General features: G+C 37.7%; 1 protein-coding gene across 7 annotated transcripts in view; it reads left to right on the top strand.

Annotated features, from left to right (window-relative positions):
- The first annotated feature begins 1423 nt into the window (after positions 1-1423).
- LOC146463680 (uncharacterized) overlaps positions 1424-26757 on the top strand; it is a 53026-nt gene continuing 27692 nt past the window's right edge. The window contains exons 1-15 of one of the 7 annotated variants that reach the window (XM_085084241.1): positions 1431-1729; positions 3456-3511; positions 4012-4118; positions 4855-5198; positions 7204-7278; positions 7386-7460; positions 12502-12778; positions 13951-14089; positions 15428-15518; positions 19382-19462; positions 19560-19597; positions 21130-21265; positions 22647-22925; positions 23935-24096; positions 25249-25530. In XM_085084241.1, the coding sequence (XP_084940367.1) occupies positions 5132-5198; positions 7204-7278; positions 7386-7460; positions 12502-12778; positions 13951-14089; positions 15428-15518; positions 19382-19462; positions 19560-19597; positions 21130-21265; positions 22647-22925; positions 23935-24096; positions 25249-25530 (1702 nt within the window). In that variant the 5' untranslated portion in view covers positions 1431-1729; positions 3456-3511; positions 4012-4118; positions 4855-5131. Of the gene's footprint in view, positions 1730-3455; positions 3512-4011; positions 5199-5412; positions 5743-7203; positions 7279-7385; positions 7461-10081; positions 10306-10524; positions 11193-12501; positions 12779-13950; positions 14090-15427; positions 15519-19381; positions 19463-19559; positions 19598-21129; positions 21266-22646; positions 22926-23934; positions 24097-25248; positions 25531-26757 lie in introns of those variants that run through there. The other 6 variants (XM_085084243.1, XM_085084242.1, XM_085084240.1 and 3 more) reach the window with 6 other exon arrangements.

Genomic DNA, 26757 nt, shown 5'->3' with positions numbered 1-26757 from the left:
TGGTGCTACCAAAATTTGAGGTTTACTAGCCACTGGGCTTAAGTCCCATAAGACGAAGTTTTAGAAACATGAGTAAAAAGGAAAAAAGTCTATTTTTCACGAAAAAGGAAGCACAAAGAAAGAAAGTGGGTTTTTATCAAATTTTACAACAATAACCATCATGACAATGATGTATTAATCAGTAAATGACAGAGGCAAACTCGGAAAAAAATCTGAGTGCTCCCATCAGGAGTCAAACCTAACTCCTTTCGATTACAAGTTTGGATAGCTACAGGAGACTCATGGGAGCTATTACGCCATTAACTAGGTTCATGGGACAAACATCCTGCATACTGCTAGGATTGGATTAGCATATGTGCAATGGCCTTAGCTCCCACAAGTCTCCTGTAGCTCAGTGGTAGAGTATCCGAACTAGTAATCGGAAGATCTTAGGTTCGACTCCTGACAGGAGCACTCAGATTTTTTTCCGAGTATGCCTGTGTCATTTACTGATTAAATACATCATTCTCATTTATTCACCAGGCCCCAGTTGTTCAAAGGCCGGATAACTTTATCCGCTGGATAAGGCACTCTTCAGCGTCTAGAATATACTTCATGTTAAATGTTGTCCAAGGTTTTCTTACACTCCCCAACTAAGCAGTGGTTAGGTTGTGTATATTCGCTTGTGCACGAGGAAATACTGAAATCTTTGCACAGATTGAAACTGTCAGATAGTGACTTATCCACTGGATAAAGTTATCCGGCCTTTGAACAACTGGGGCCAGGCTTAACATAATTTCCATCACGTTATTTCCAATAACCATCATGTTATTCAAACATGATTCAGGGCTTGGCTAGCTGGTGATGCCTTTTGGTTAGCAAATTTTACAATTCGCAAGCCTAAGGACTAGTTATTGAAAAAGTTCAGGTGGAGCACTGTGGCATGAAGACATTACCAGCAAGTGTTAAATGGAATTCTCATCTTTCTTTGGGGAAGTGCAAAAATATTTTGTTGACTGGCATGTAACATGGGAAAATTATGATGTTGTTTTAAATGTCGAGATTTGTTTGTTTTTGTTATAATTTTCTTGTTTCAGTTTTCATGGCTTAATTGATATTAAAGGAGGCCTGTCTTAACACTGCAATTCAACCACAGAACCTAGGACATGTGGCAGGGACATTTTTCAGGTTCTGTAAGGGGCGTCACCCCATATGGGTTCCTTGTGGCCTGTGATTTTGTTAAAGATTTACTGTAACTGGAGCACAATCTCAAGTTTTGAAAATAACCAGTTGATGATTTTCTTTATTCTCATTACCTGTCTGGTTGACAATGTATTGACAATGTAAGGAGAAATTACAAAATGATCACTGCTGGAAGTGAAATGTAATGTACATGTAACCACAGGTTTTAAAATTGCTTTCATTTGAATGTTATTTAGTGCATACTTTAGGATTTTATCCACAGTCTCCAAAGTAGGAACCACCTTGTGGAGCTTAATAAACATCACCACAGGAAAGTACTGCTCTGCAGTTTTCATTTGAATGGTCATAATAATTTATTTAGGAAATCATCCACAGACTCAAAAGTTCCAAGGAACTACTTGAACAGTTATTGCATGGCTCTAGGTTGACTCTCAGTAGGTTCACAGTATATTGTCTTAAGCTAATTTTTAAATTTGCATCTCTTGTCAGGTGTTAATAATCTCAGGTGCGGGGACGTCATAGACCTTTGCCATCATTAATTAATGAGGTGAGTTCAAATAGATAATTAGGGATTTTATTAAGATTTGGAGCTAGCAGGCAAGAGATTCCTTGGTGAAAATAATGTTTGCTTTCATTTTTTTCATGCTATAACTGGAAATTGATGAGCTTCAACTAATTGATTTAAATTGTTGGCCGAGATCGCACATCGGCAGATTAATATTTAGTGCACTTGGGCAAGAGAGAGACCATGGATATGTTATTTCCTGGAATGGTTGGTTAAGATTGTTAAAAGCAGCCATGCAAAGTCATGTCCACAGATAGTCAATTTGCCTGCAGGTGCCCATCACTTAATGTGCAGCTCTAGAAAAAATCCATGCCCACCCCATGGAAGGTCATTGGAAATTCCAAGGGGGAGGGGGGTCTTAAAAGTATGAAGCTAAACTGGAATTTCCCGGTGGAAGGGAGGGGGGCAAAACAAAAAAAAAAAACTTCGGTGGGGGAAGTATGGATGTTTTCTGGAACTGCACAATAAAACCCCTCGATAGTCACACTTTTTCACTTATTTATCTTATTTTTTCCACTTACTCTAAAACACTGAATTTAGTAGAGAATTTCAGCTGTCCATGCCAATCATGCAATGCACAGCTTATTTGACATGTGCTGTTTGTTTTTTCAACTAAACTGTGTTTTTACAATTCTTGACCAAGTGAGTTCTTTCAGATTATAAGTTGTTTGTTGGTACTGCACATGAGGTTGTTTGTTACCATGCAATTGCTAAATAAAACTTGGGCGGCCATTAATTAATTAAAGAGTGTCGACATCAGTGGGTGTGGAACTGTCCCTATATAGTCTAGAAATTGGCTGACATGTACATGTAGTACATTTTTCTGAACACAATTATCCTATATACATGGATATGAACCGCATCACGGGTGACTGCGTGACCGTGTGATGCGGTTCGTAAGTCTAACCCACAAAAATGACACTTGCTCGCCAACGGGTCCTCAGTAGCTCAGAGGTTAGAGCATCCGATCTAGAACACGGAGGGTCGTGGGTTCAAATCCCATCTGGGGCTCAGATTTTTTCTGTGTCCTCTTATGGTTGATTCTTTACATCTCCCTGTATTTTCCTTTATATAATACTATGGATATATTGGGTTGTAAAATTAAGTAATTTTCCCGACCCCAGGGCCATGTTTTCATGCAAATGTCCCTTCCTGTCATTCTGTATAATTTATATTTACAAAATGTAAGTCATATAATTTTTATCACCATTCACAAAATTGAAAGAGGCAGACACAGTTTAACCCATTTACTCATTGACTCATAATGCATAGGCTCTCAATGCATCCCTGATTCTTTATAACTGATGATTCTTTATCAATTCCCAATGCTTGCCAAAGTTGCATAGCACCATAAAATCAAGAGAAATTTTATTATCCAACATCTCTAGGAAAGCGGACTATCAGAATCTTCAAGAATTAAAGAAAATTAATGTCATCAATGTTTGTAGCAAAGGTGCAGGTTCTTTGTCTTGCAGTTTTATTTCTTTAAGAAAAGTTAAAGGTTAATTCTTGATAAAATTATACGTAATTGATCAAACAGTTCTACAAGAATCAAATGGCTGTCAGAAGGTTATGGTTGTCTTGCAATACACTGTACTCGAATTGAAGTCTAGTTCTATCAATTAAAATCAACTACCCTTGGATGTTAATTAAGGTCTAAAAGATAGTTAAAGCTTTCCATAGCTAGGTTCTTATGTTTGTCTTGCAGATTCTTTTGGTGGGTTATATGTTAGAGAAGTGGCAGAACCAGAACAGCAACTTTATGTAAGTAAATGACAAACTTTGTTGTTTTCAGATTGTGAGTTAATTTACCTTTGCTCTGTACATGTTGTTTGTGATCATGTCCTATCATTTTGTGTCGGCTATTTTTTAAACATCACTTTAGATAATTGGTGTTTTAACTGTGATTGTGTTTTAATTACTAAGGAAACCTGTTGTGGTTACCAGCAATGTAGTTAAGCTCTGGAATGTTTGTCTGGTTCCCTTATAAAGAGCTAAATAAATGCACTTGAAAGCATTTATAATATTAATTTTTTTTATTATAGTTAGCTGTAAACATGCTTTTAAATACACTGTATGGTGGCATCTATGACAATACGCTGTACTTGTTTATTCCTCAATTCATCATCCATGTGAAGCCTTACACGTGTGTATGAAGACTGTACATTTAAAGATTGTAACCATCAACAGAATGAAACTTAGTATTATAGTGCTGGATCAATGGATATCAATTGTAGATAACTGATTGTTATTTTTCTCCACAGTGTATGTGTAGAAACTGCAAGAGTGGAATCTTGTGTGCAGTTCCTTCTTCTGGAATTCCAAGCACAAGTCCAGCATCAACAGTCAACAAGATATTGGCTATCAATTGGTGAATCCCTGTTGCATACTTCCTCTGTAAAGATCTCTGACATCTGCAAGAAGCTGGAAGTCAGTCTGAGTAGCAGCTGTCCAATCAACATTCCACTTCAACCAGCCAATTTCAAATATCATGCTTTTTTCTACAATAAATATGATACCTCCAACTGGACTGAAGATCAGATGAGGTTCCTTAAAAACCTTTTGGAGGTCTCAAATGAAGGTATATATATGAGTATCAACTTTAACTTACAGTCAATTCACGTCACGTGTGATTAGTATTTCTGAGAATAAAATGAACATTCGAATTTCTCTTTTATTTGTAATGTCCAACATCTAAATGGAATGTTGAACATTTTCTCCGGAAATCTCTCCAAAAAAGACCCATTAACAGAAAAAAAAATTCAAAATACTTGGGAAACAATTGTTATGCTTGAAATACTTAATGCTGTATAATTAAGAAAAATTTATAGCTTTGTACTGTAAATAAACTAGGGAAATTTCTACGGAAACTCTGAAATCTCGTTGGTGATGTACAAAACTGACATGTAAATTTCAAAACGATCCATTCAAATTTCAAAAATACCGGTCACGCATGACGTGAATTGACTGTAATTGTAGCCACTGTTTCATTGCATACGTATGTGCAGCTCTAATCTTCCTTTCCTGGTTCTACACTGTATAAACAATGCTGTTATCTCTGGAAAATACTTTATCAAAATAAATGAAAAAATATTGCTTTTTGATAGAAAATGATGTGAAAACCTATGAAGTACTGACAGTTGCAAATGGCTCAAGAGCAATTACATGTATCACAGTGTGTTCATCCAAGGCTATCCAAGATGATCCCCTTTCAGAAGCTGATTGTCTTATAGATGTTTTAGCTGGCACACAAGGAAACATCAGTGGACCTCTCTGTGTTCAGTGTGCAAAAGTCACAAACTCCAGGGGCTGGGTCATCTTAACCCAAAACCCCCCTCTAAAATCAGGTGTTGCAGGAATGTGAAATGTGTTGGATTCAGTGGCATGTTAAAGGACGTGACTGCCTTATCAACTGCGACCAAAAAGCAGGGAGCAAGTTCTAGCATATTAAGTAAGTGAACAGTTTGACTTTAGCCTGACCATTATACCCATGTTAGAGCACACCACGAGAAGTTATATATAATTTGAAATATGGGCCCATTAATGTCCACCAGTATTCGTTTTCTGAATTTGCAAAAAAGCCAGGGAAAGGGAAGTGAAGGGCAATGAAGCTGGTGAAATTGAATGGTGGTTGAAGGTGAGTAATGAATGGATGGATAGATGGATGGATGGATGGATGGAGGAAGGAATGAATGAATGAAAGGGGATGAAGGTGGCTGATGGTAGAGGAAGGTAAATGAAGTGAATGAAACAAGGTGAATGAATTGGCATCATTGATTGCCTGAGCTGAAGGCACGTGTTGGTACCAATGTTGTTTGCCGTCTGAATTTCACCTTATAATTATTTTGTTTGATTGTGTTCAAGTCATCGTGTGCTCCAAGCCATGCAATGGAAATCTGGAGTACCATCAGAAGAAAAACTACTAATTTTGGATCTTGGTCACTATCTGATTGGGGCTTGAAGGCTTAACGTGGGGATGGGGCAGTTATTTCCAAGTAAGGACGAATCACATGGAAGGGCTGTTGTTACATCTAGAATAGCGTTGACAAAATAGACTAAATTGACTCTAAGCATTGTTTAAAGCCCACAAAGTTATGGGTGAATGGATATCCTTTTAATAGTTAAACACGATAAATATTTAAACTCACCACGCTATTATTTGCAGAAACTTTTTAGACATGATTTCATTTTTGTTTCAAAATTAAATTTAGGAGTGCTTACATTAGAACTTTCTTTCTTTCTTTCTTTCTTTCTTTCTTTCTTTCTTTCTTCTTTTTTTTTTCTTTATTTGAATTACAAAAATAAAAGAAATGTTTATTTAATAAATACATGTCGGTTTACGTTTCTTTAGTGAGGGGGAGCGACCCAGGAAACTAATTTCTTTAAAGTAATTTCCGTTGCATTCAATTTAGAAAACGTGTTGTAGAAGCTCTCCTCCCCCCCCCCCCCACCCCAAGGGTTTTTCTGTAGTATATTTTACATATTTCAAAAATGAAAGTGATAACAGGAAGGTAAAGGCCTCGTGCCCTGCAAGTGTAAATAGAGGGATATCAGAAAGTAAAGTATAAATAAATTTTAGAACGTCTAATTTATAGATTGTTGTTTATTTAGTCGCATTGCACGGTGGCATGCATCATTGCTAGGAAAACTTAGAATGAAGCTTTAAACGGTTGAAGCATTTAGTGATTATTTTCTTTTTTCCTACGATGTTACTATTCATACGAAGGCTTACTGAGCAGTACTTTCCTGTGGTGCTGTTTATTATGCTGTACAAGGTGGTTCTAACCTTTGAAAATCAACTTTCTTTTGTGGAAAACCGCCACTTTAGACAAGCCCTTTTTTCAGAAGAACAATAAACCGGACCAAAGTTTCCCACGAATGTCGCTTTTCTGCGTACAGTAGCTGGCGATTTTCGCGTGTGCTTCTTGCGTTTTGTTTCCGGGAAAGAGGGAATATATTAGGCCCCGTTCAGACTAGGTTTTCGAGCCTGGTTCTCGGACACAGGCACTAGTCATAACATTACTTTTTGTCGTTGCCGTTTTTTTACAGTGACCTGGCACGGGCACCTAGAGTAGTGTGAACAGGGCGTTAGAAAAGATTTTGAACTCATCGAGCTGCGGAAGTTTGCAATCTTGTCAACCACTTTGGAGTTTCAGGTACCACATGCACAAGGCTGCCTCGATAACACCTGTTACGCTGGTTTGCTGATACCTGTTTGTTGACGTCTCCGTATCTGTCAAGATGTCAATCATATGACAGCGAATAAGACACAAGACCAGCAAAATAACAAATGAGCAATAGCGCGTAATACTCAAACAATTAACCCAGGATACAAACATTATCCTGTTTCAACGATCACATGACCTCTGTTCTTGTTCAGGTATATTTAAGGCCCTGATCTATGGGAATTTATTTATAAGGTTTGCCGTAAACTTTGTTGGCTGCCTTTGTTGTAGGTTCAGTTACCCTGATTCGCTGTTCAGAGAACTACTGCTTCATTTTGATCGATTCGAGAAAGCAGCTCTCCCAAGGTAAGATCAGTAAAGACAAGCCAGTTGTCTGATTAAAGGGCTGCGCAATTGTCACTTCCGCTTTTTCGAGTTTATGTATTCCTATGGATCCCTATGTGCAATTTCAGGGCTTGAAGTTTGTTTCCACCAACGAATACTGAAGAGAGGAGAGACGCATTTTCTGCCCTCATTTAATCTACTAGGTAAGAGTGATCTAAGATGATTTGTCTCGTGGTTGATATCAAGTTTGTTTTGCATTTGACCCAGAACCGTGACCAATGCGAGACGTATGGGTGCATATTTTATTTTGTCGTTTCGCGGGTTGTCAACTGTCACTGGGGCGAGAAGAAATATCGTTTTCGTTGAATACACCATGATAGTTAAGCAACGGGATGAAATGGCCAGACTTGACCTCTCACAGGGAGACTGAGTACAGTTGTTTGCGTGGGAATCGAGATTAAGAATAAATATGTTGAGAATATTGGATATTAGCGGGAACGGCACAAGAAAAAAATCACATGACACCTGGGCGCGAGCCACGAGGCCGTTCGCTGGCATCACTTTCCTGAAAATGAAAATACTTTGTAATTGTTTTATCGAATGAGGCCACATTTCATGCTATCACACACTACCTCCCTAACCTTGTGTTAGTTGATATGTCTGAGAGCAAGCTTTTATGAGAAACTGATCATACTGAAAGGTCTCTTTATTCAGGCTGAATTCAAGGTAAAACCCGGTTATTCGTTTGCTTGCATTTACTGTATGCGTATCTGGACTTTGTATGAATGTTTCATCGGTTTTCGACAGTTTCAGTTTCGTTGTAAAATCAACTTCCGCCTGGCGGGAACTCATCGCTACAACCAAGAGAACCTTGCTACAATCAATCCGTCACTTTTTGTAAAAGCATTAATTGTTTGGAAATCACTCCCGTGGGTTCCTGAATTCCAGCTGTCTCCAGCCTTCCGCTTGGCTGGCGAACTTCGCGCGCGTGCGCACGTTTTGTGCTAACTGAGAAGTCTTCCTACACACGCGCGAATTTTGTAGCACCGCGCGTGGTTCGAGACGCTTGATGTTTGCATAAAGGCCTGTGCATGATAAATACTATATTTAAAGCGCGAGCCTCTCGGTTGCGCCATGATGCAGCCTGATAGCTTATTTACTCTCGGGGTCAGAAATCCCGCTCTTCTGTCTCTATCTGTCAAGTGAACCGACAGAGAGCCAAGATTTCCTGTTTCAACAATCACGTGACATCTGTTTAAAACGCCAGTAAGGGAAATTTCCCAATTGTTTTTTCATGAAATAATTATAATTGCAGCAAGTTAGTTACGAGCCGCGATTCAAAGAAGTGCTGTTAAACTTTGATCTACTTGAGAAAAAAGCTCTTCGAGGATAAGATGTAAAGACAGACCAAGGGCGTCCGAAGATTGAAATCTGATAAATTCTGCGCAAAAATTTAAGTTGCCCGAAGTTTTAGGGAACGGACGTTTCCTTCCGAATTTACGAGATGTTGTCGACTTTATGAAAATGCTAGCTGACCATATTTCGCTGGCATTTTTAACGACATACTTGCCCCATGGAAAACGAAGGAATTAGTTTCTCAGTGTTTTCAAGGTTTGAGCTGACATTTTGGCAAAGAAAACCTAAGATTTTCTGGACGAATTTCTGAGGCAATTAAAGCCGTTTGAAAATCACTCCCCCTGGAATCCTGAACGTTGCGTTTCCGCTTGGCTGGTGAACTCGAACTCACGTTTGTATTTTGTCCTCTGATAAAGGGAAGTAAATGAATATTGGAATTAAGCTAAGAATTCTTCCTGTAGTTTGCAGTCTTCTCACGTTGGAGACACTTGATCTCGACGATATGCCGTATCACCATAGGGGGCCCACACAATGTGTCTGTGTAGCCGATTGTTGTTATATAGTAAATGCACTGGATTTACCGTTTGCTTCACCTATAGCGATATATCGCTAACTATGTATACAAATCAATGATAAATAAACGTTGAATTACCTTATCTGTGGTATATAGTCGTCCTTTTACCTCAAAAGCGGTTTTTGAGCGATTTTGAAGGAGTTTGAGTTCGCCGTTGACTGTTCCATATATAAGAAGGACAAGAGAAGAATCGAAAATCTTTTGACCTTTATGCTGTGAAGTTTGAAAGCGGAGCGATGCGTTTTTGGGGGAAAAATCGCTCCGGCGCTGGAACCCTTTCAAAACAAGGATTCCTCCCTTGTCCTTCTTATGGAACAGTCAAACTCCTTCAAAATCGCTCAAAAACCGCTTTTGAGGTAAAAGGACGACTATATACCACAGATAAGGTAATTCAACGTTTATTTATCATTGATTTGTATACATAGTTAGCGATATATCGCTATAGGTGAAGCAAACGGTAAATCCAGTGCATTTACTATATAATAACAATCGGCTACACAGACACATTGTGTGGGCCCCCTATGGTATCACAATGTGGAGTCATGAAAACTTGACCGTCACGTTGGTCACAAAGGACAATTTGCCGTCCCACCACATCACACCGCCTGTTGCGTGAACTCGCTAATGTTTAGATATGACTGTTGGCAAAATTGAAAATGGCTTATTTAGCTAGAACGTGGTTTTGTTACAAACACCGTCTAAACTAACTGACCCCTTATGTCTCAGGGTCATACTGTCAGATGGGATCCTCTGTGTCTCTCTGTCAAGATGTCAATTATTTGAAGGCAAATAAGCCAATGAGCAAAGAGCCCAAATTTCCTGTTCGACAATCACGTGACGTCTGTTTGAAAGTCCCGGGTTGAAAAGTAAGGGAATTTTCCCCCCGTTTATTATAAGTTAGGCTATTTATCAGCCGCTGTTCAAAAATTTTGATCGATTTGAGAGAAAAACTCTTCGAAGATAAGATGTAAAGACAGACCAAGGGCGTTTGAAGATTGAAATCTTACTAAAACTGCCCAATATTTACTTTCGCCTGGTAAAGTTCAGCGCTCGAGGATTGTTTTCACTGGTCAACGATTACTGAAGAGACACGCATTATCTTCCTCATTTACGTTTAGGTAAGGGCGCATCTAACAGAATTCATGTTGTGATTATCCATTTTATTTGTGATTTGACTCAATAGACCTCAATACCGAACCGATTTTAACACTAATCAAAGTGAGACGGGGTGATAACGTTTTAATTATTTTGCACCTCGCGGCTCGTTTTATATACTGAATCGATTCACTGGAACAAGAGCTTAGCCACTTTAATGGCCAGACTGTACTCCTCACAAAGTGATTGAGTACCATTAATTGTCTGGTTGTCTGCACAGGAGTCGAGATTAATAATAAAATATATCGTGAATTTAATAAATATTAGCGGGATTACCGCGCGATTAAAGTCACATGACACCTGGACCTTTCATCGATCAGCGTTGGGTTTACCGAGTCATTGAATATGTGCAAGTCAAGTATGAATGGTTGTTTTGTCCAAGGAATATTGTAGCACAATCCGATTTCTGTTGCTGGAGCAGTAAAACTGCTAAGTGGCTAGGAGACGAGAGCCTTGCATTGATCGAGAACGTGTTTGCAAGTAGTACCGAGCTCGTGCAATTGGCAATGTGGCGCGTCCGGTTGAGGGATCTACATGTAGCGCATTTGTACAACTGTTTGTAGCTTTGGAAATCAAAGCACTCTGCTGTAAAACTTGTATCAGTACTGCAGCCATACTTTATGATACATAGTATATGCAACTGAAGCCATGCTGAATCGTTTAGCAGGATTTGAAGACTATAATTTGCACGCCATTTTGAGGGAAATTTCTTGCAAACTCAGATCTAATTTAAAATAATTTTAAAGCTTCTTACTTCCCAAAACAAACGCAAGTCTTAGGCTAAGCTTATTTGAGAAAAAAGTAGCCTGCGTAGACCACACTGTCAGAGTATACAGAAATGCATGTACAGGTAAATAATAATTTGTAACAGTGCAGTCAACAGTGCATTATTTTAGGTACTTCATGTCAGACAATTGCTTATTTGTTGTTTTTATATGACTTCGATTCCTGTTTGAATGAGTGTGTTCAGTTATCAAGGATGAAGGCGAGGGGATACTTTGTAATGTCTCCTGAACAGCACATATCAATGATAACTACAGTCGAACCTGTATTAAGCGGCACTGTATTAAGCGGTCATGCTCTATTAAGCAGTCAGTTGTCAAAGTCCCGAAAATTGCTTCCCTTAATTACTGTAATCCTGACCTGTATTAAACGGTCACCTCTATTAAGCGGTCGCGGTCACCCAAAACTAAGTCCCAACAAGCTGATTTCTATTGTCTTGACCTGTTTTAAACGGTCACTTTGTAAAAAGAAACCCCTTAAATATGGTAACAGATAGTGTGCCAAGCAATTGAGTTTCTAATGAGCTGCACAATTGTGGCGATAATGTTTTACTAGTCCGTTTCAATACCATGTTCTCCTTTGTCATACCATTCTATCGCCGAACTTTCTTAACCAAGTAAGTGATGTCAGTCTGTACAACCTATATTAAGCGGTCAACCTGTATTAAACGGTCACTTAGCCATTCCCCAAGGGTGACCGCTTAATACAGGTTCGACTGTATTAGTATAACTATATACCAAACCAAGTGGATATCAGTTTTCTTGGCACTAATGGATTGGCCACCCTAATATTTGATAGTGTTTGCCATATTACCCCTTGGTTTTGGCTACAACTTTTTTGGTAGTTTAATTGGTCATTATTGGGGCTGGCTGCTCACGTGTTTGATATTTTGTCACCTCATTTCTTGAAAACTAAATGAAAAGCAGAAATTAAAACACCAGGTTGTTGAATTGAAGGTCAATTTTATGCACGGATCTTTTAATTTTGTGCCAATTGAGCATTTTTGGTCCAAATGCAAATTGCTTGGGAGACTTTTCCAGTAGTCTTTTCAATCATTCACCTCAGTGTCGGAGAGTCGAATATTGTTGAATATCAGAAGGTAGATATGCAGCACCATTTTACCTGTATGTGGCAAAAATATGCACAGATATTTGCCTAGAACGTTTTCTGTTTTAAGAAGCTCAATCACAGTTGTTCTTCACATGCAGGTTCACTTTCACAAAGCTGCATGTACATTTAGTTTAGACATGTTGATCATGTGACCAATCAAGCAAAACTATTAGCTAGGTGAAGCCACAAAACCTTGAGGTTACCATCTTATCGTCAAATAGTTTTTAAATGCAAATTTATAAAACTGTGCACTTGTTATGTTTCAGGGAAGAATCTTGCTGCCATTATGGCATCAGCAAGTGGTGCCAGGCCCAAGAAAATGCAAGATAGAATTTTCAGTAAAATTGTCATTTTACTGAAGCATGGAGATTTTCAAAGAAGTGATCATGGTTTTGCATGCCATCCAACATCTATTGACATGGAAAAAATTAAGAGTAGAGATGGAAAATCCCAGCGGAAAAGTGTTGAATTCACTTCAAGTATGTCACCAGACGATGTGAAGGCAAAGCTTGAAGAGGCATTTCCATACTTGGTAAACAAAAGGTAACGCATTTTAAAGTTGCCAGATTTGATTTGATCCAACTATCATGATATACAATAAATGAAACCCACTAAGACAAGCTTAGGGAATGTGCTGCAAGTATATTATATTATTGAGGGCTGACTAGCTAGCTTGTTAGGGCTGATAAACTGCACACCATGATTAGCTGCCTAAGCCTGCAATCGCATTGGGAATACCTCAAGTGCTCCCTTGAAATTGTATATATATATCTATTTACAACTTGGCCCTAGCCTATCTAGATCTGTTATCTGGATTCAAATACGCACACAAAATCGTGACCTATAAGCTATTATGTTTGCCTTAGTAGCCCCTAGGTTTAGGATCAATGATGCACATGCATGCACGCACGTCTTCATTTCTTTACTGTTAGCATTAATAAGATCAGCAAATGACCTAGTGTTCTGCCAGAAACTTGAACTCTGTTGATTTTAAGCCCAGAGTTATTATTTCCTGCATAGCTGGTAATTGACAACAACCTGAAAAGCCTTTTCTAATGTTCAAATTTATTTTGAACTCACCATCAGAGCATATATATTGTGGCCTAAAGTAGTTGATTAGCAGGCTTTCTTTAGACTGTGAGCAGTAATGTTGTCCTAATTTTTTTAGATGCAATACATCAGTGGAAATGATTTACTGAGGAGAACAAAGGGGCTCCTTTGCAGTCTTAAGGCCATTATCAAATTCAAATTATTTGAACACTGATTTCAGTTATGGGTACAAGTAAATAAATGAATAAATAAATAAATAAATACAGTCAACTCCCTTTATTGCAGACAGTCCCTCGGGACGGTGAGTTAGTGTCCTGTTAATAGAAAGAGTCTGTAATAGTGGGAATTTATTTCTGTCAAAGGTCTGACTGCATGTACTCTATTTTTGCCAGGGATTTAGCTGCTGCTGCTGTCTGCATTATCGCGGTGTCCGTAATAGCGAGGTGTTCACAAGGCGAGAGTTGACTGTAAATAAAAATTAATATAGCCTTTAAATAAATAAATAACTAAATAAATAAGTAAACATAACCTAGTTTAACACATTCCCAGTGTGGGTGCAGCTGAGGTGTCTAACAAAAATCCAGGGATGCATGTATTTGATGTTTCAAACTTTGCATGTGACTGAATTTTTAAATGATATTTTAAATTTTTTTCTTGCATGTAAGTTTTTCTTGTGCAGCTGTTGTGGAGGTGAATGAGGATCAAAAAGGTTTTGAATTTTATGGAGAACCACGGTTGTGGGATGGAATAACGATATGGAGAAAAATTGGAGGCAATTCATCTCTCTATATCTTGGAAGATGAGGTAACAATTTGTTTTAATCCCTTTACAGTTTATGTATTAAGACTTGCTTGTAGAAGTGGTTGGTAGGATTGTAAACCCATAGGGTGCAGGTAAAATTTTCTTTATTTGTGTTCATTGGCTAAAATATATTCACTTTGAGTGGGTAAATCAAACCCTGCAATTACAGACATTTCTGGGTGAATTAATTTAATAATACTGTTAACAGGGTGCCTGTATTAAGTTTTTTGGGTTCCCACTCAACACAGGCAAGTCATCACTTCATGGATATAGTTTTTTAGTCATGCACTCATGTGTGATCTGACGCTACCAATTTTGTTTCCTTTTTAAAAACATGTCAGTGGCAACACAGTATTTCCTTCTTAATAAAAACGTAGTGGGATATTTAAACTCTACTGTTGGCCATTTTGTATTCTGTCATACAAACACAAAGTTTACCGAACTTCTAAAATAGTGATGACCATCTGTAATAGCAAGGTTGGAGGACCACGTAGAAATGGCAGTCACTAGATGTATTAAAGAACCTGATCTAAGGGTGCAATGAACCATGGCTGCAGCTGTGACCAACCTTAGTGCCATACGATTATACAACTGCCTTATTTTGGCATGATTTCTCTGAAAGGCTTCTGAGTAACTGCAAGAGTTCTGTATCTTTGTGCGAGGGCCAGAAGTCAATGGGAACTTGTTGAGCGCTGGAAATATCCTCATGATCCCCCATGCCTGTAAAGTACAATGCGTACATATACATGTCATGTTCAGCAGTTAAAATGCTTTTGAGTCCAGAATATGAAGGTCAACAAAGCTTTTGTTCTTGATTTTTTATAATTGGTGCAGTATGTTCATCGTCATCATGATCATTATCCTGTATTCATAGAACCCCCGACCCCACCCCCCAATCATCCTGTGTTCATAGAACCCCCAACCCCACCCCCCTGCACCACCACTACCACTGTAATGCTCATGGATTTTAATTCTTGTGAGTTAATTAAATTTAACACAGACCTTTTCATTTAAAAGGTTAGGGCTGGAATTACTCATTGTGGTTCCCAGCTCAAGTTCCAGTGACACAGTGATTTTGATAAAGATTGATTTCATAATTGATTTCATAATTGGTGCAGTACATTCATCATCATCATCATCATCCTGTTTTCATAGAACCCCCAACCCCACCCCCACAACACCCCCCATCTTCCAATCATCCTGTATTCATAGAACCCCCAATCCCACCCTCACAACACCCCCCCCCCCCCCACACACCACCACCACCACCACTATAATGCTCATGAGATTTTAATTCTTGTGAGTTAATTTAAATTTAACACAGTCCTTTTCATTTAAAAGGTTGAGGCTGGAATTACTCAAGTGGTTCCCAGCTCAAGTTCCAGTGAAACTGGTTTTGATGAAGAAATGGATACTTCATCTTTGTTGTGTGGTAAGATTGAAACTGTGAGATGTGTTAATTAATGTGCAAGGGTTAGTGTTCAATCCAAAAAAAAAAAGCCTTCAGTGGGGCTAGGGGGATGAAGGAAGCAGAGTGTAGATATTTTCAATATTCCATGAATGAATATGTAATACAGTAGAGATAACGGTTAAGAAAACTAACTAAAACAGAGGAGTATTTTAAGGTTGAACAAGAGCTTTATATGCAGGTGTTTCCATTTATTGTAGAAGGTGATACACTTAAGCTTTTTTACTCACGATCATGAGATCACTATACAGCGTATAAGCAAGTGGAAATTAACAATAAAATCCAACAATGTGTGGTTCCAGAAAATATCCATACTCCACCCACGGAAGGGATTTTTTATATGCCCCCCCTCCCCTCTGGAGTTTCCAAAATCAGCCCACAAAATATACCCCCCTCCCCTCCGGAAATTCCAATTTTTCAGCACACCCCCTGGAAATAATTATGTGTGACCTTGCACAGGAAAATGTACTTTAACGCTTATCCGTTAAACGGATAATGCCATTAAGTATCAGTTAGTCATCCGTTAAAGAACTGTATCAAAAACGCTAGAGGCGTTAGCATACCTGTTAAACGTTCACATCAAACCGTTAGAACGGTTAGCCTAACCGTTAAAGAGAATTTGGTAGCTGTTAGAGCGGCTTAGTAAGCCGTTAAGAAAATCCAGCATCCGTTTAATGGGTAAAGTAGCCGTTAAGAAACTTTGCATCCGTTAGAACAGTTGAAGCGCTCTCCATCCTTAATGCTATCCGCTAAACGATGTCACAAAAACAGTTAATATGAACCTTTTTCTAAATTCCCAAGTCCACTTGCTCTACAATAAGACGTCGAGAAATAACACCCGAAACTATTGTGCGTTTTTAATCAAGGAAATGCTGTTTTCGAAGTTTTGATTGCAAAGGTTAAAGTACAATCCAGCATAATTATGTGCAGCGTACTAGTAGCGATTGGGCGTGTTTCCATTCGTAGCTTCTTCCATTTTTTCGCTTCTTTCACTGTTTATTACTGGGTTTAGTGGACAGGTATTCCAGTCATCTGTCAGAGGAAGTCGATAGAAAATGAAGAAAACGTGACATTGCCTTTTGAGATTCGATGATCTCTATAATATTTAATATGCAAATTTGTAACGCTACGCCGAAGATGTAAACAAAGTCTGCTCAAAGGCAAGTGAACGGCCACGTTGAAGTTTCCCTGGTTCCTTGCCGAATTCTACCGTAAACGTTGTACGTTTTTAAATAAGAAAATGCTTTTTCCGAAGTTTTCATTCGAAAGATTCAAGTACAATCAAGTATAATCTTGCGCAGCGTACTGCTTTCGCAGCGAAGATATTTCAGAAGCGATCGTGTTACATTCCGCGAAAAAGCCGCAATCTTGGGTCAATCTTGTCCACGTGCTCCGGCGTAAGAGTCGATCAATTGGAAGGCTGCTCAGAATCGAATTTATAAAGCCAAACATGCCAGCACTACTAATTACTGCTACTTTTTTTAGTAACATTTTGTAAATAAAGTAGATAATTACAAAACAGCAACGATGTATGTTTACTCGTGACGGACTCGGGTACGTGGAATCGAACATTCAAGACGCGCATTTTGAATTTGCATAAAGTTGTTTACTTTGACAGCTAATAGAAGCACAACAACTGAGTAACGGACAATCGGTTTTCTTCTTCCTCGCTATAAGAGTTTGAAATAGTTAATACTAGGTATTCGTAATGTGGTAATTGAAACCACAAGTTTTCTCTTGATAGCGCCTGGGATCACAGAATACAATTTTTGGTTCCGAAACTGAAGCCGACTGAAGCATGCGAGGTGTCCTGGGATCCCTGTGTGCGTGTATAAAACAAGGGGTGAAAAGAAATAATTTTTGTTTTTCATCATTTTAGTATCTGGGTAACTTACCTTGTAAGTCAGATTCTTAGAACACTGAAAATATTTTTCTCTTCGAAAAATTCGAATTGGTGAGTCATGACTCAAGTTCATAAGTAGAACGAGCAACTCGATTATTTCTCGCTTGGGTTTGATCTGTTATTCGGTTAAGAAAAGCCTTTTTTCAGCCTGTCGTGGGCACGAATTCGACGCTTGGTTTGTGGGCAGTGTTGGGTTTTAGTTTTGTTTGAGTCGCTTCACTCGTTTCCTTCAATGGTTTCGTCTCAGGTTTTTGCTTCTAACTGTAAATCTTTACCGTATTGTTTTCGCCATCCGCTGCGCCTTTTTCATCATAACTCCACCGTAAAACGCTTTCACGTGGCCGTTAAGCAAACTGTGTAACGCCTTTAGAGCATCCGTTAGATATTTTGCTCAACCGTTAACAGCTCAAGTCATCCATTAGAGCAGATTGTGCAACAGTTCAAACACTTTTGCAATCCGTTAGGCATTGCTTATCATCCGTTAGAGCGTTAGAACAAAACATTAAAACGCTTTGGAGGCCGTTAACCATCCGTTAACCATCCGTTAGCTATCCGTCCGCTTACAGTTGGTGTGATATCTGATCAGGATTTTACCGACCTAATAACATGTAAATGTAAATGTAAATGTACGTTTTCCTGTGCAAGGTCACATGTTTCTAGTAAAAGCAAGAAATAAGCTTATTTATTGTTCAAGAGGCCGAATTTTGATGCTTACGTGTGTTTTCAAGTAAATTAGCGTATACTGTGACCAGCATATGAGCAAAAGTCGCGTGGTAACCTGAGAACGTACTTATCAAAAATGCATATCTTCATTACAACCAATTCCGCTTCATTATCCTGACAAAACAGCAACACTCCAATAAAAACGAACAGATATCAAAATGCAAGATCACATTCAAGGGTGCTGGGCAAAGAAAAGTTTTACACTGCACCAGTAAAAACAAAACAATCAAAACAGTATCAAATTTCCGCGCCAAATATTTACGTATTTCAGGAAGAATATGGTGATGGAAAATCTAATCTTTCTTGGCCTTTGACGAAGATTCCGCTGTTTTTTATGTTTTCCAATGAGATAAGGTTCTCCAAGCGGTTCTTTTATAGTAATTAACTGTTATTTTTGTGTCGCCAAATAAAACCTTCGATCTTTGATCTTGTCGGAGTTGCATACAGTGTAATTCAATCTTTTCCCGCGACAATGTTTAGCGTCATCTGACGGTCAAAATTTAACATGTTGCCGAATTCGGAACTTGCATAAGTTTTCTTTTATTTATGACTGTTTGTGCTACATCACTTGGACACAAGACACCTCTTGAGGTATACGGTATCTTAAGTAAGTGTTCCCTACATTTATCAACTGTTGCAACAATGAACTGTAAGTTTACTGAATAATAATGTCATTCAACTCCAGTTCACATGAAAAACCTATACATGTATGTATTTTGAACTACATGTTGAATGATCCTAATAAGAGGTGTGAAGTGATTAATTATTAATAAATAAATAAATTAATTAATTAATAAAATAAAAAACAACAAAAGAAGAGCAATTAAGTCACCAAAAAGTTTGAGACAAGGCCTCTGACTTCAGGCAACGTTTGAAGTCTTGTTGTGTCGGTTTCAACTTAATTAAGAGAAGAATCCAGTGAGTTTCAGAGTTTGACTGTTCGAAGTAGAAAGTTCTTTGCCCTGTGGCTGTTTTATACAAAGCATGCTTATCTTATTCATTTAAATCCCCTTAATACCACCGTGATCTTTAACATCATACAGATTCAGGCATCTTCACAATTTTGTGAGATGTGCATGCATCTAGTTTTTACAAACGCTCAATCCCCATATCTTAGTTTTACATGTATTTTTGACTGTACCACCATGATATGATTTTTTGTTTGTTTTATTCAATATTATTTGATAATTTATAATTATAGGTTTGTCTGATTCAACCGGTGCTGAGCTTGGCAACTCCTCTGTTTCCAATGTCACTCCAGAAGATGTGGGTCTTTTTGGAGGTATAATTTTGTGCCTGCCAAACAGTAACATGGTTTTAAACAATTTTATTAGCATGGGAATTATTACTAATATGCAGTAATTATTGCTCTGTTTTAGTTGTACAAGATATCTGCCCATTATCAGGCTCAATGAAGGTGATTGTCAGTTTCTCGTTACATTGAAGAGATACAGGTGGCTGTAGGCTGAAAACAGGTTGTTTCTTGTGGGGATTGTGCATTGACTAGACCAGTGTGTTCACCTTAAGGAATTTATAATTAATGTAGATTCTATCAAATACTTTCTATCATTTCTCAAGATAACCAGCTTTTTTGTACAGCTGAAGTTTTGTATTTTTTAATGTAATGCACAGGTTTTCTTTTTGGTTCCTTCTTGGTCTCGTGGTCAAGGCGTAATTTAAATTTAAGGGAATATATATAGCCTGTGTATAGGCCAGGCGGCAGTTCAAGAGTCAGCTAGATTCCAAAGTTAACAGCCCAGTGACTAACTGAGTGAAATTCCACTCAACTATACAAAACCTCTTGGATTATGTCATCCATGAGATAAAAAGGGGGAATTAAAATAGTTGATTTTCATCAATTTTGTCATTTGTTTAAATTTTTTGCAAAAATATTAAGTTTCTTCAAAATGGAATTGTGAGTGGAGAAGTGTTTTTTGTAGCTTCCCAACTGAGACATTTACTGCGAAAGTAGCAAAGAGGGGGTTTTAATGTTAATATTTATCAATAGGTACCAATATTTGTACTTGTGATGGCCAGCATTAGTAGAAAATGTGAGCCACACCCCTAGGCCTGGCCAATATTTCCTGGGACAGATCCAAAAACAGCATTTGCAGTATGTTTGTGTTCTGGATATATCTATAACCTGCAGTCGCCATAAGCTTGACAGTGCTTTCACTGCGAATTTTGGGAATTCCCCCCTCCCCAAGCAATGTTGAAAGCCACCAAAATCATTTGGACTACATGTATGCAGATAAACACAGTAACATGACAACATTGCATGGGGGCAGGGGGGCTAACATTTTTGGCCAGGATTGTAAGTGTTCTTCTAGAGATAAAACAGGTAAAGGCCAAATTACAGCTTTCAGAAAGAAAGTTTACTCCACTAGTCATCTCATTGTAGAGGCAGACATCTTTTCAATATTACAGTCAACCTACGTCACAGTCTTGACAGTGGTACTTCCGAGATTGAAATGAACATTCAAATTCCTATTTGAATATAATGTCCGGTTTTTGAATGGAACATCTTGAACATTATTTTCTCCAGGAATCTTCCTGAAAAATATGCATTGTTTGACAAAAGAAAAATCAATATACTCTGGAATATTTAACAGTAATTCCTATTTTTGATATACTAGTTTATATGTTGTAATGTAAAGAATTAAATTCATAGCTTTTTAAAAACCATCAATAAACTAGGTAAATTTTTACGGAAACTCTGAAATCTTCCTGGTGATGTTCAAAACTGACATGTAAATTTCAAAACTCCAGATTTAAAACGTTCCTGTCATGCGTGATGTAGGTTGACTGTAATTTTATATCATTTGCGTATCAGTGGAATACATGTATGCAGTCTGTTAACCCAACCTTAACCGTTACACTCCAACCAAGATGGTTTTGTTGTAATATACTCAATTATATATAACACTGGTTTAAATTCAATTAATGCAGGGTGGATACCAGTTTAATATATCATTAACTGAACCATTGGAAAAGGATGTTACAGGAGGAATAGTACAGTTTGAGGGAGTAGACATTGTTGCAGTGCAGAAGTTAAACCCTTTTACCTTGGTTGGAACTGTTCCTCGTAAGTAGAGTTTTTAGTCTACTTTTACCACACAAAGTACCAAACTTAATTAATTTAACAAGTTCATACTGAGAATTTCATGTACCCAACATACTTCCAAAAAAATTCAAGCCATTTGAAGCTTATATTTTATTTATTTTGCCACACCACAAATATAATGAAAACAAAAAAAATAGAAATAGATTTAACAATGGTGAGGAGACCTAAAGGAAACTATGAAGCTTATATTAATTAGGTCTCCTCAGTTATTGTTTTACAAAATGAAATCAAAAAAGAAGATAAGAACATGAAGATACAATTACAATTTCATACAATTACAATGTCAAACGGAAGGATACAATATGAAAAGAAAAGCTACAAAAAAGTTAATACTTAAAAACATTTGAAAACTACTAATAGTTACTACAGAAAAACGCCTCAAGTGCTCTCTTAAAGGAGACAGAAGAGGACGAGTTGACGATTTCGGTACACAAGGAGTTGTAAAATTTAGGTCCTTGGTAAAAAACGGAAAATTGTTTGATGTTACTTCGACAAAGAGGCAAACGATATAAAGAGAGTTTCTTGTATGATACGAATGAATTTCTTTCAGTAAGGTTAATTTACAGTCCAATTTAAAGGAAGGGTACGGTTTTGGTAAGAGTACATGAATAAACGTTATTGAAATAGGTGTATGTCATGAAATTTTAAAATACCAAGCTTAAATTAACTTAAGGTAGTTTATGAACTAATTAAGATTAAGCCATATTTCAAATCAATGTCTGAATCTATTTTGGCTCAGTCATGGTTATCATGTATTAGGAACTACATGACTTGTACTTATTCTCAGTGTTTATTAGCAAACTGTTTATATAAGCAAGAAATTATCATTACAGTGTTTAAAATGTGCACAAAAGAGGATAGCCAGTGCTTGAATTATTTCTTTTGTGTGTGAAATTGAACCATTACCCATCTTTCAGAAGATTTCCAGTACCCCCAGTGTAGCTCACAATAATTGATTATTTTCTATTCAACTGTTCAGATCTCTAGTATAGTCCTTGCATTTCCTGAAACAGTACCCTCTTTATAATGTTGACTTAATTGTCTAGTAATATTAGGGCAAACCTTTTTTGTCCAAAAAGGCACCATTTGAGTACTTGGTAGATGCAAATTCTATATATATATGGTCAAGGATCAGGGCAAAAGTCCATTAATCTTGTTATGCTAGTTAATTAGACCATTTGCTATGTACAATGAACACTGTTTGACTCAAGCCATAGGGTGACACAACATGCATGATAGTCTGAGGCAGGATTTAAACCACCACATGTGAATTATAATAGCTTGCTTAAATTAGCTAGTCCAGGTCAGGTGACACTCTAATGACTTTTTTAATTCATTTCAGGTTCTCATATACCTGGTGATGTTAATGTCACAGTCGTGACACAGGCTGGAAAGCGTCTTGGCTTGACAACATTCTATTATGTTGATGAGAAATGGGAGATGGTAAAACAGCTTGTTAAAGACCCTGCAGAGCAGTCTTTATTTCTTGCCATGTGGTCCAAAGCATCTGGACTTTTGGGAAACAAGAGCAGTACCACACAGGTCGTTGGCCCATCTGGACTTTTTGGAAACAACAGCAATACCACACAAGTCATTGGCCCATGGAACGTGCAAGACCAAGGTAAAATTAATTACGTACACTCACTTAATGCTGAGGATTCACAAAGGTCAGTGCCTACGTTTCCTAATCACCAGTCGAGAGGAACAACTCTTCTACACACCTTGGTCTTGGTAATTGACAACCCTTGACAGTCAGTATAGTCAGCTATATAGAGTAGAGCTAAGCTCAGAGTCACCACTTTGTCAATTGTTTCCCTCTTGTACTGTGCTGCTCCCCCTTGTCCCACTTGTTCAAGTTTTGGGGTCCAAGCACACCCTTAAAGCTTTGTGATCTCTTCCTTTTTATTTGTTGACTCTGACAGGATTATGCTTCTGTGGGTGTGTCAACTGGTCCACTAGCATTTTGTTGAGTTCTTGCCTGTAGAGGTCTTACATGTGGATGACAGGTTCTAGGGTTATCTTGTACAGCTTCATAGTGAACTCGCCCAATCCTTCAAAATGGCCTTGGTACCTTTCAAAGCCTGCGTCATGAGTGAGCAAGGTGTGAGGTTTGCCACTCTGCTGGCTATCTGGTTATGGCTTTGTCTTATCGAGGACAACTGGTTCCTTTGTGGGAGGTGCAGTGTGTTGAATGTCACAAGTTCTAAGACCCTGCAAATTTTACATCCCAGAGCTGTAACTACAACTAATCCTTGACTTTAAACAGTACTGCATGGATCACATCACTTTTTTTGCACTGGTGATTTTTTGTTCCCTGTCAATGTTGCATGTAGTCTTATGGCTGATTTTTTTTATTTCACAAATGTTAATTTTGTCTTTCTTGTTGCCGTTAAATTACTTAACATGATTGTCTGGATTTCAAGTCATTGGATCTTATAACAATTAAATTGAACATCAGCGGATCAAAAGCAACCTCTGACTTCCTTTAAGATCATTTCTTATTTTAGCTTGTTGCTTCTTACGTAATTATTACTTGACAGAGGTTGCATGAAGTAAATTATTATTAATGAACTGGCTGGTAATTCAGTCATAAATATGTGACCTTACTGTTAGTCTGTTTTATTCTGTAGCTGGTGCCCAAGACAAATCAAACCAGCAGCTAGAACAGCCTTGTAAGAGTGATGATGACTCAATTGATTATTTTGCTGATGCTGAAACGTCTTCCTGTGGATCTTTTTATCATGACTGTGTATGCCAGTCTGATGTGGAAGACAAGGAATCTATTGACAAAGGTTTGTAGAAACAACTGGTTAACCTCAGATGCCTGGTTATCCCATATGAATTATGTAGATATGCAGGCTTGCATTATTTAGCCAGCAGGTGCCTATAATTGCTGGTAACTACACTGAAAATAGGAGACTGCTCACTTTAAAAGATATTGCAAATGAGAGACTTCCTTTTGTTAATACAACCAACTATATTATACTTTCCTTATGCGTTAAGTGACAGCCCTGGATTTGCAGGTACATGTTATGATCACTTGTTTCAATTTAATCTGGAATAGGGTTATTAATAACATTTTCAAGGTTTTAGCTGATCCAGCACCTCCGCCTCATTCTCCAACAACTATATAAACCCTTATTAATCCAGCTTGAGGTTGCATGGTTTCATTTTTAATCCTACTGTGTAGTTGCTGTTATAACCATCCAATGATTAGTCGGGCTATCATTTATTGCGGTTTGAAAGCAAATAACTATGTCGTTAGTTTTGTAACCTTTTTCTTGATTGCAAAAAGTAAAAGAACTGGGTCCAGTTGTTCAAAGCCAGACTAAGCTAACCTTGGGTTAGCGTAAACATTGATTCAAGTTTAATTACTAATCAATAAGGATTCTTCCAAAAGATATTTTACCTTTGGTTTTGGTTTAGACTTTTCTTTAACATTAATTAAAATTCGCCTTAAAAATATAAAGTTGTAACAAATGGTCTAGATAAAAGCAGTGAGGAAATTAATTTTAAGAAAAACACGACACTCCTGAGTTGTACAGACATGTTTCGGCAGTTGCCTCTGCCATCTTCAGTGTGAAATGAACAACAAATTACAGTGAAATACTGTAATTTCTTTAGCATTTATATTTCTCTGTAATTTGTTGTTCATTTCACACTGAAGATGGCAGAGGCAACTGCCGAAACATATGTCTGTAAAACTCAGGAGTGTCGGGTTTTTCTTAAAATTAAAGTTGTAACACCGAGCGAGATAAAAACCTTAGTGACTTTTATAATGGTCAGTTGATTAGAGTTAATCATCTTTAGAACAATTGGGCCCTGATTGTCAAAAGCTTCAAAGCCCTTTTCAACAAGAAACAGATTCCTTTGCTTACTGGTGAGTTTACTGGCTATAAATGGAAACTTTCATTTTAACAAGTGATTCAACTTTTGGTACACAGAACCTTTCTCAAATGATGGGATGTCCAAGCAACGAGCAGATGAACCATTCACATACAAGAAAAAGTATTTAAACAACATTCCTGTTCTGGTGGAACAAGCACTGTTGAACAAAGTAGCAAAATGGGAAGATGATTTTGATTTTCCCATGTTACAAAGTGCATCCTTGGACAAGAAGGATGAAACTGAGTCATCCATCCTCATAGACTCTCCAGACATAGCTTATGATTTTGATGAAGCAGATGTGCAAGGTGCAAGTGAAACAAGTGCAGCAAAGCCCAAAGGTAGTGTTGAAAAATTATTTATTGCTCTTTTTTTAAGCTGTTCACTCTGTTCAGTCCCAAGCTTAACGTGACAGCTGGCATCAGTCTCCTGCACTTTCCAGGTTTTCAAGACAACAGTGAACACCCTTTACACCCGTTAAAAGTGTACTACTGGTCAAAATCTTAATACTCCAAACTGTAAACCCAAATTAATGGATGTCATTAGAAGTATATACAGCAAGTTATTGTGGCCAGCTGGTACTTTGAAGATGCCGATTACCTAGATCATAAAGTGGCTGTAATGCAAGAATATTAATAAGGCAGTAGATTTTTTTGGTTGGGGGAGAAAGGGGTTATGGACAGCTTTATTCCTTGTAAAGCTGACCTCTTCAAAGCTTAATGACAGCGGCCCTGATGAATCTACAGGAGCATAAAGGCCGTTGGGGAGAGGAGGCAATAGGTCATTTTTATGATGGCGTCATTTTAATACAACTACCAGAATTTACCTTGTTTTCCTTTTCCAATTCAAATTTTGTAATCCCAGTGGACAGTAGAGAACAATAGATCTAATTTGTATGAGAAAACAGAAAGCAGATTGATTCTGGTAGTTGTAGTAAAATGATGCGGTAGTGAAAATGTCCTATTGACATCTTGCAAACATACTGCTTGAGCAGTCTTTACTCTTCAAAATTGACGTTGAAACAGTAGGAGGTGCCAGTAATCAAATTAAAACAGAAATAATAGAATAAATGCCCTGTTCAATGATTGCATTATTCAACCGAACTTTTGAAGGCTGGACATTTTCATTCAGGACAAATTTAGTTTCCATTGATTCTTAACTAACCTGTTTCACAGGGAAATTGCCTACATGTACATGTTTATTAAAGTGCTACTATAACGAAATTCGCATCTTTCTAATCTGAGCCATTTTAAAACATATACAAGTAGTCTGTACGTGAAGAAGAATGCTGTTTATTATTTTCAAACAGCTCTTTTTGTTCCAGAGATATTCAAGTTTTCAAAATATGCAAATTAGCCAACCAAATTTTGGTCAAATATTATGCAAAAAGATATCTCAGCCAATTTGTATCAGAAATGCTTGATTCTTTGCAGTGACATTGTTCTAGGTGCACTCCATAATATGAGCATATCAGTGTTGTTGGCCTGGCGCACGCTACTGGTGTACACTACCAAAAATCGAGCTTCATTTTACTTTTGTGAAATAATTTGAACTCGGATCAAATTGAA

The sequence above is a fragment of the Pavona decussata genome, unplaced genomic scaffold (assembly GCF_977016875.1).
Source record: "Pavona decussata unplaced genomic scaffold, jaPavDecu1.1 SCAFFOLD_175, whole genome shotgun sequence".
Taxonomy (NCBI): domain Eukaryota; kingdom Metazoa; phylum Cnidaria; class Anthozoa; order Scleractinia; family Agariciidae; genus Pavona; species Pavona decussata.
This window is presented reverse-complemented; position numbering and strand designations above follow the sequence as displayed.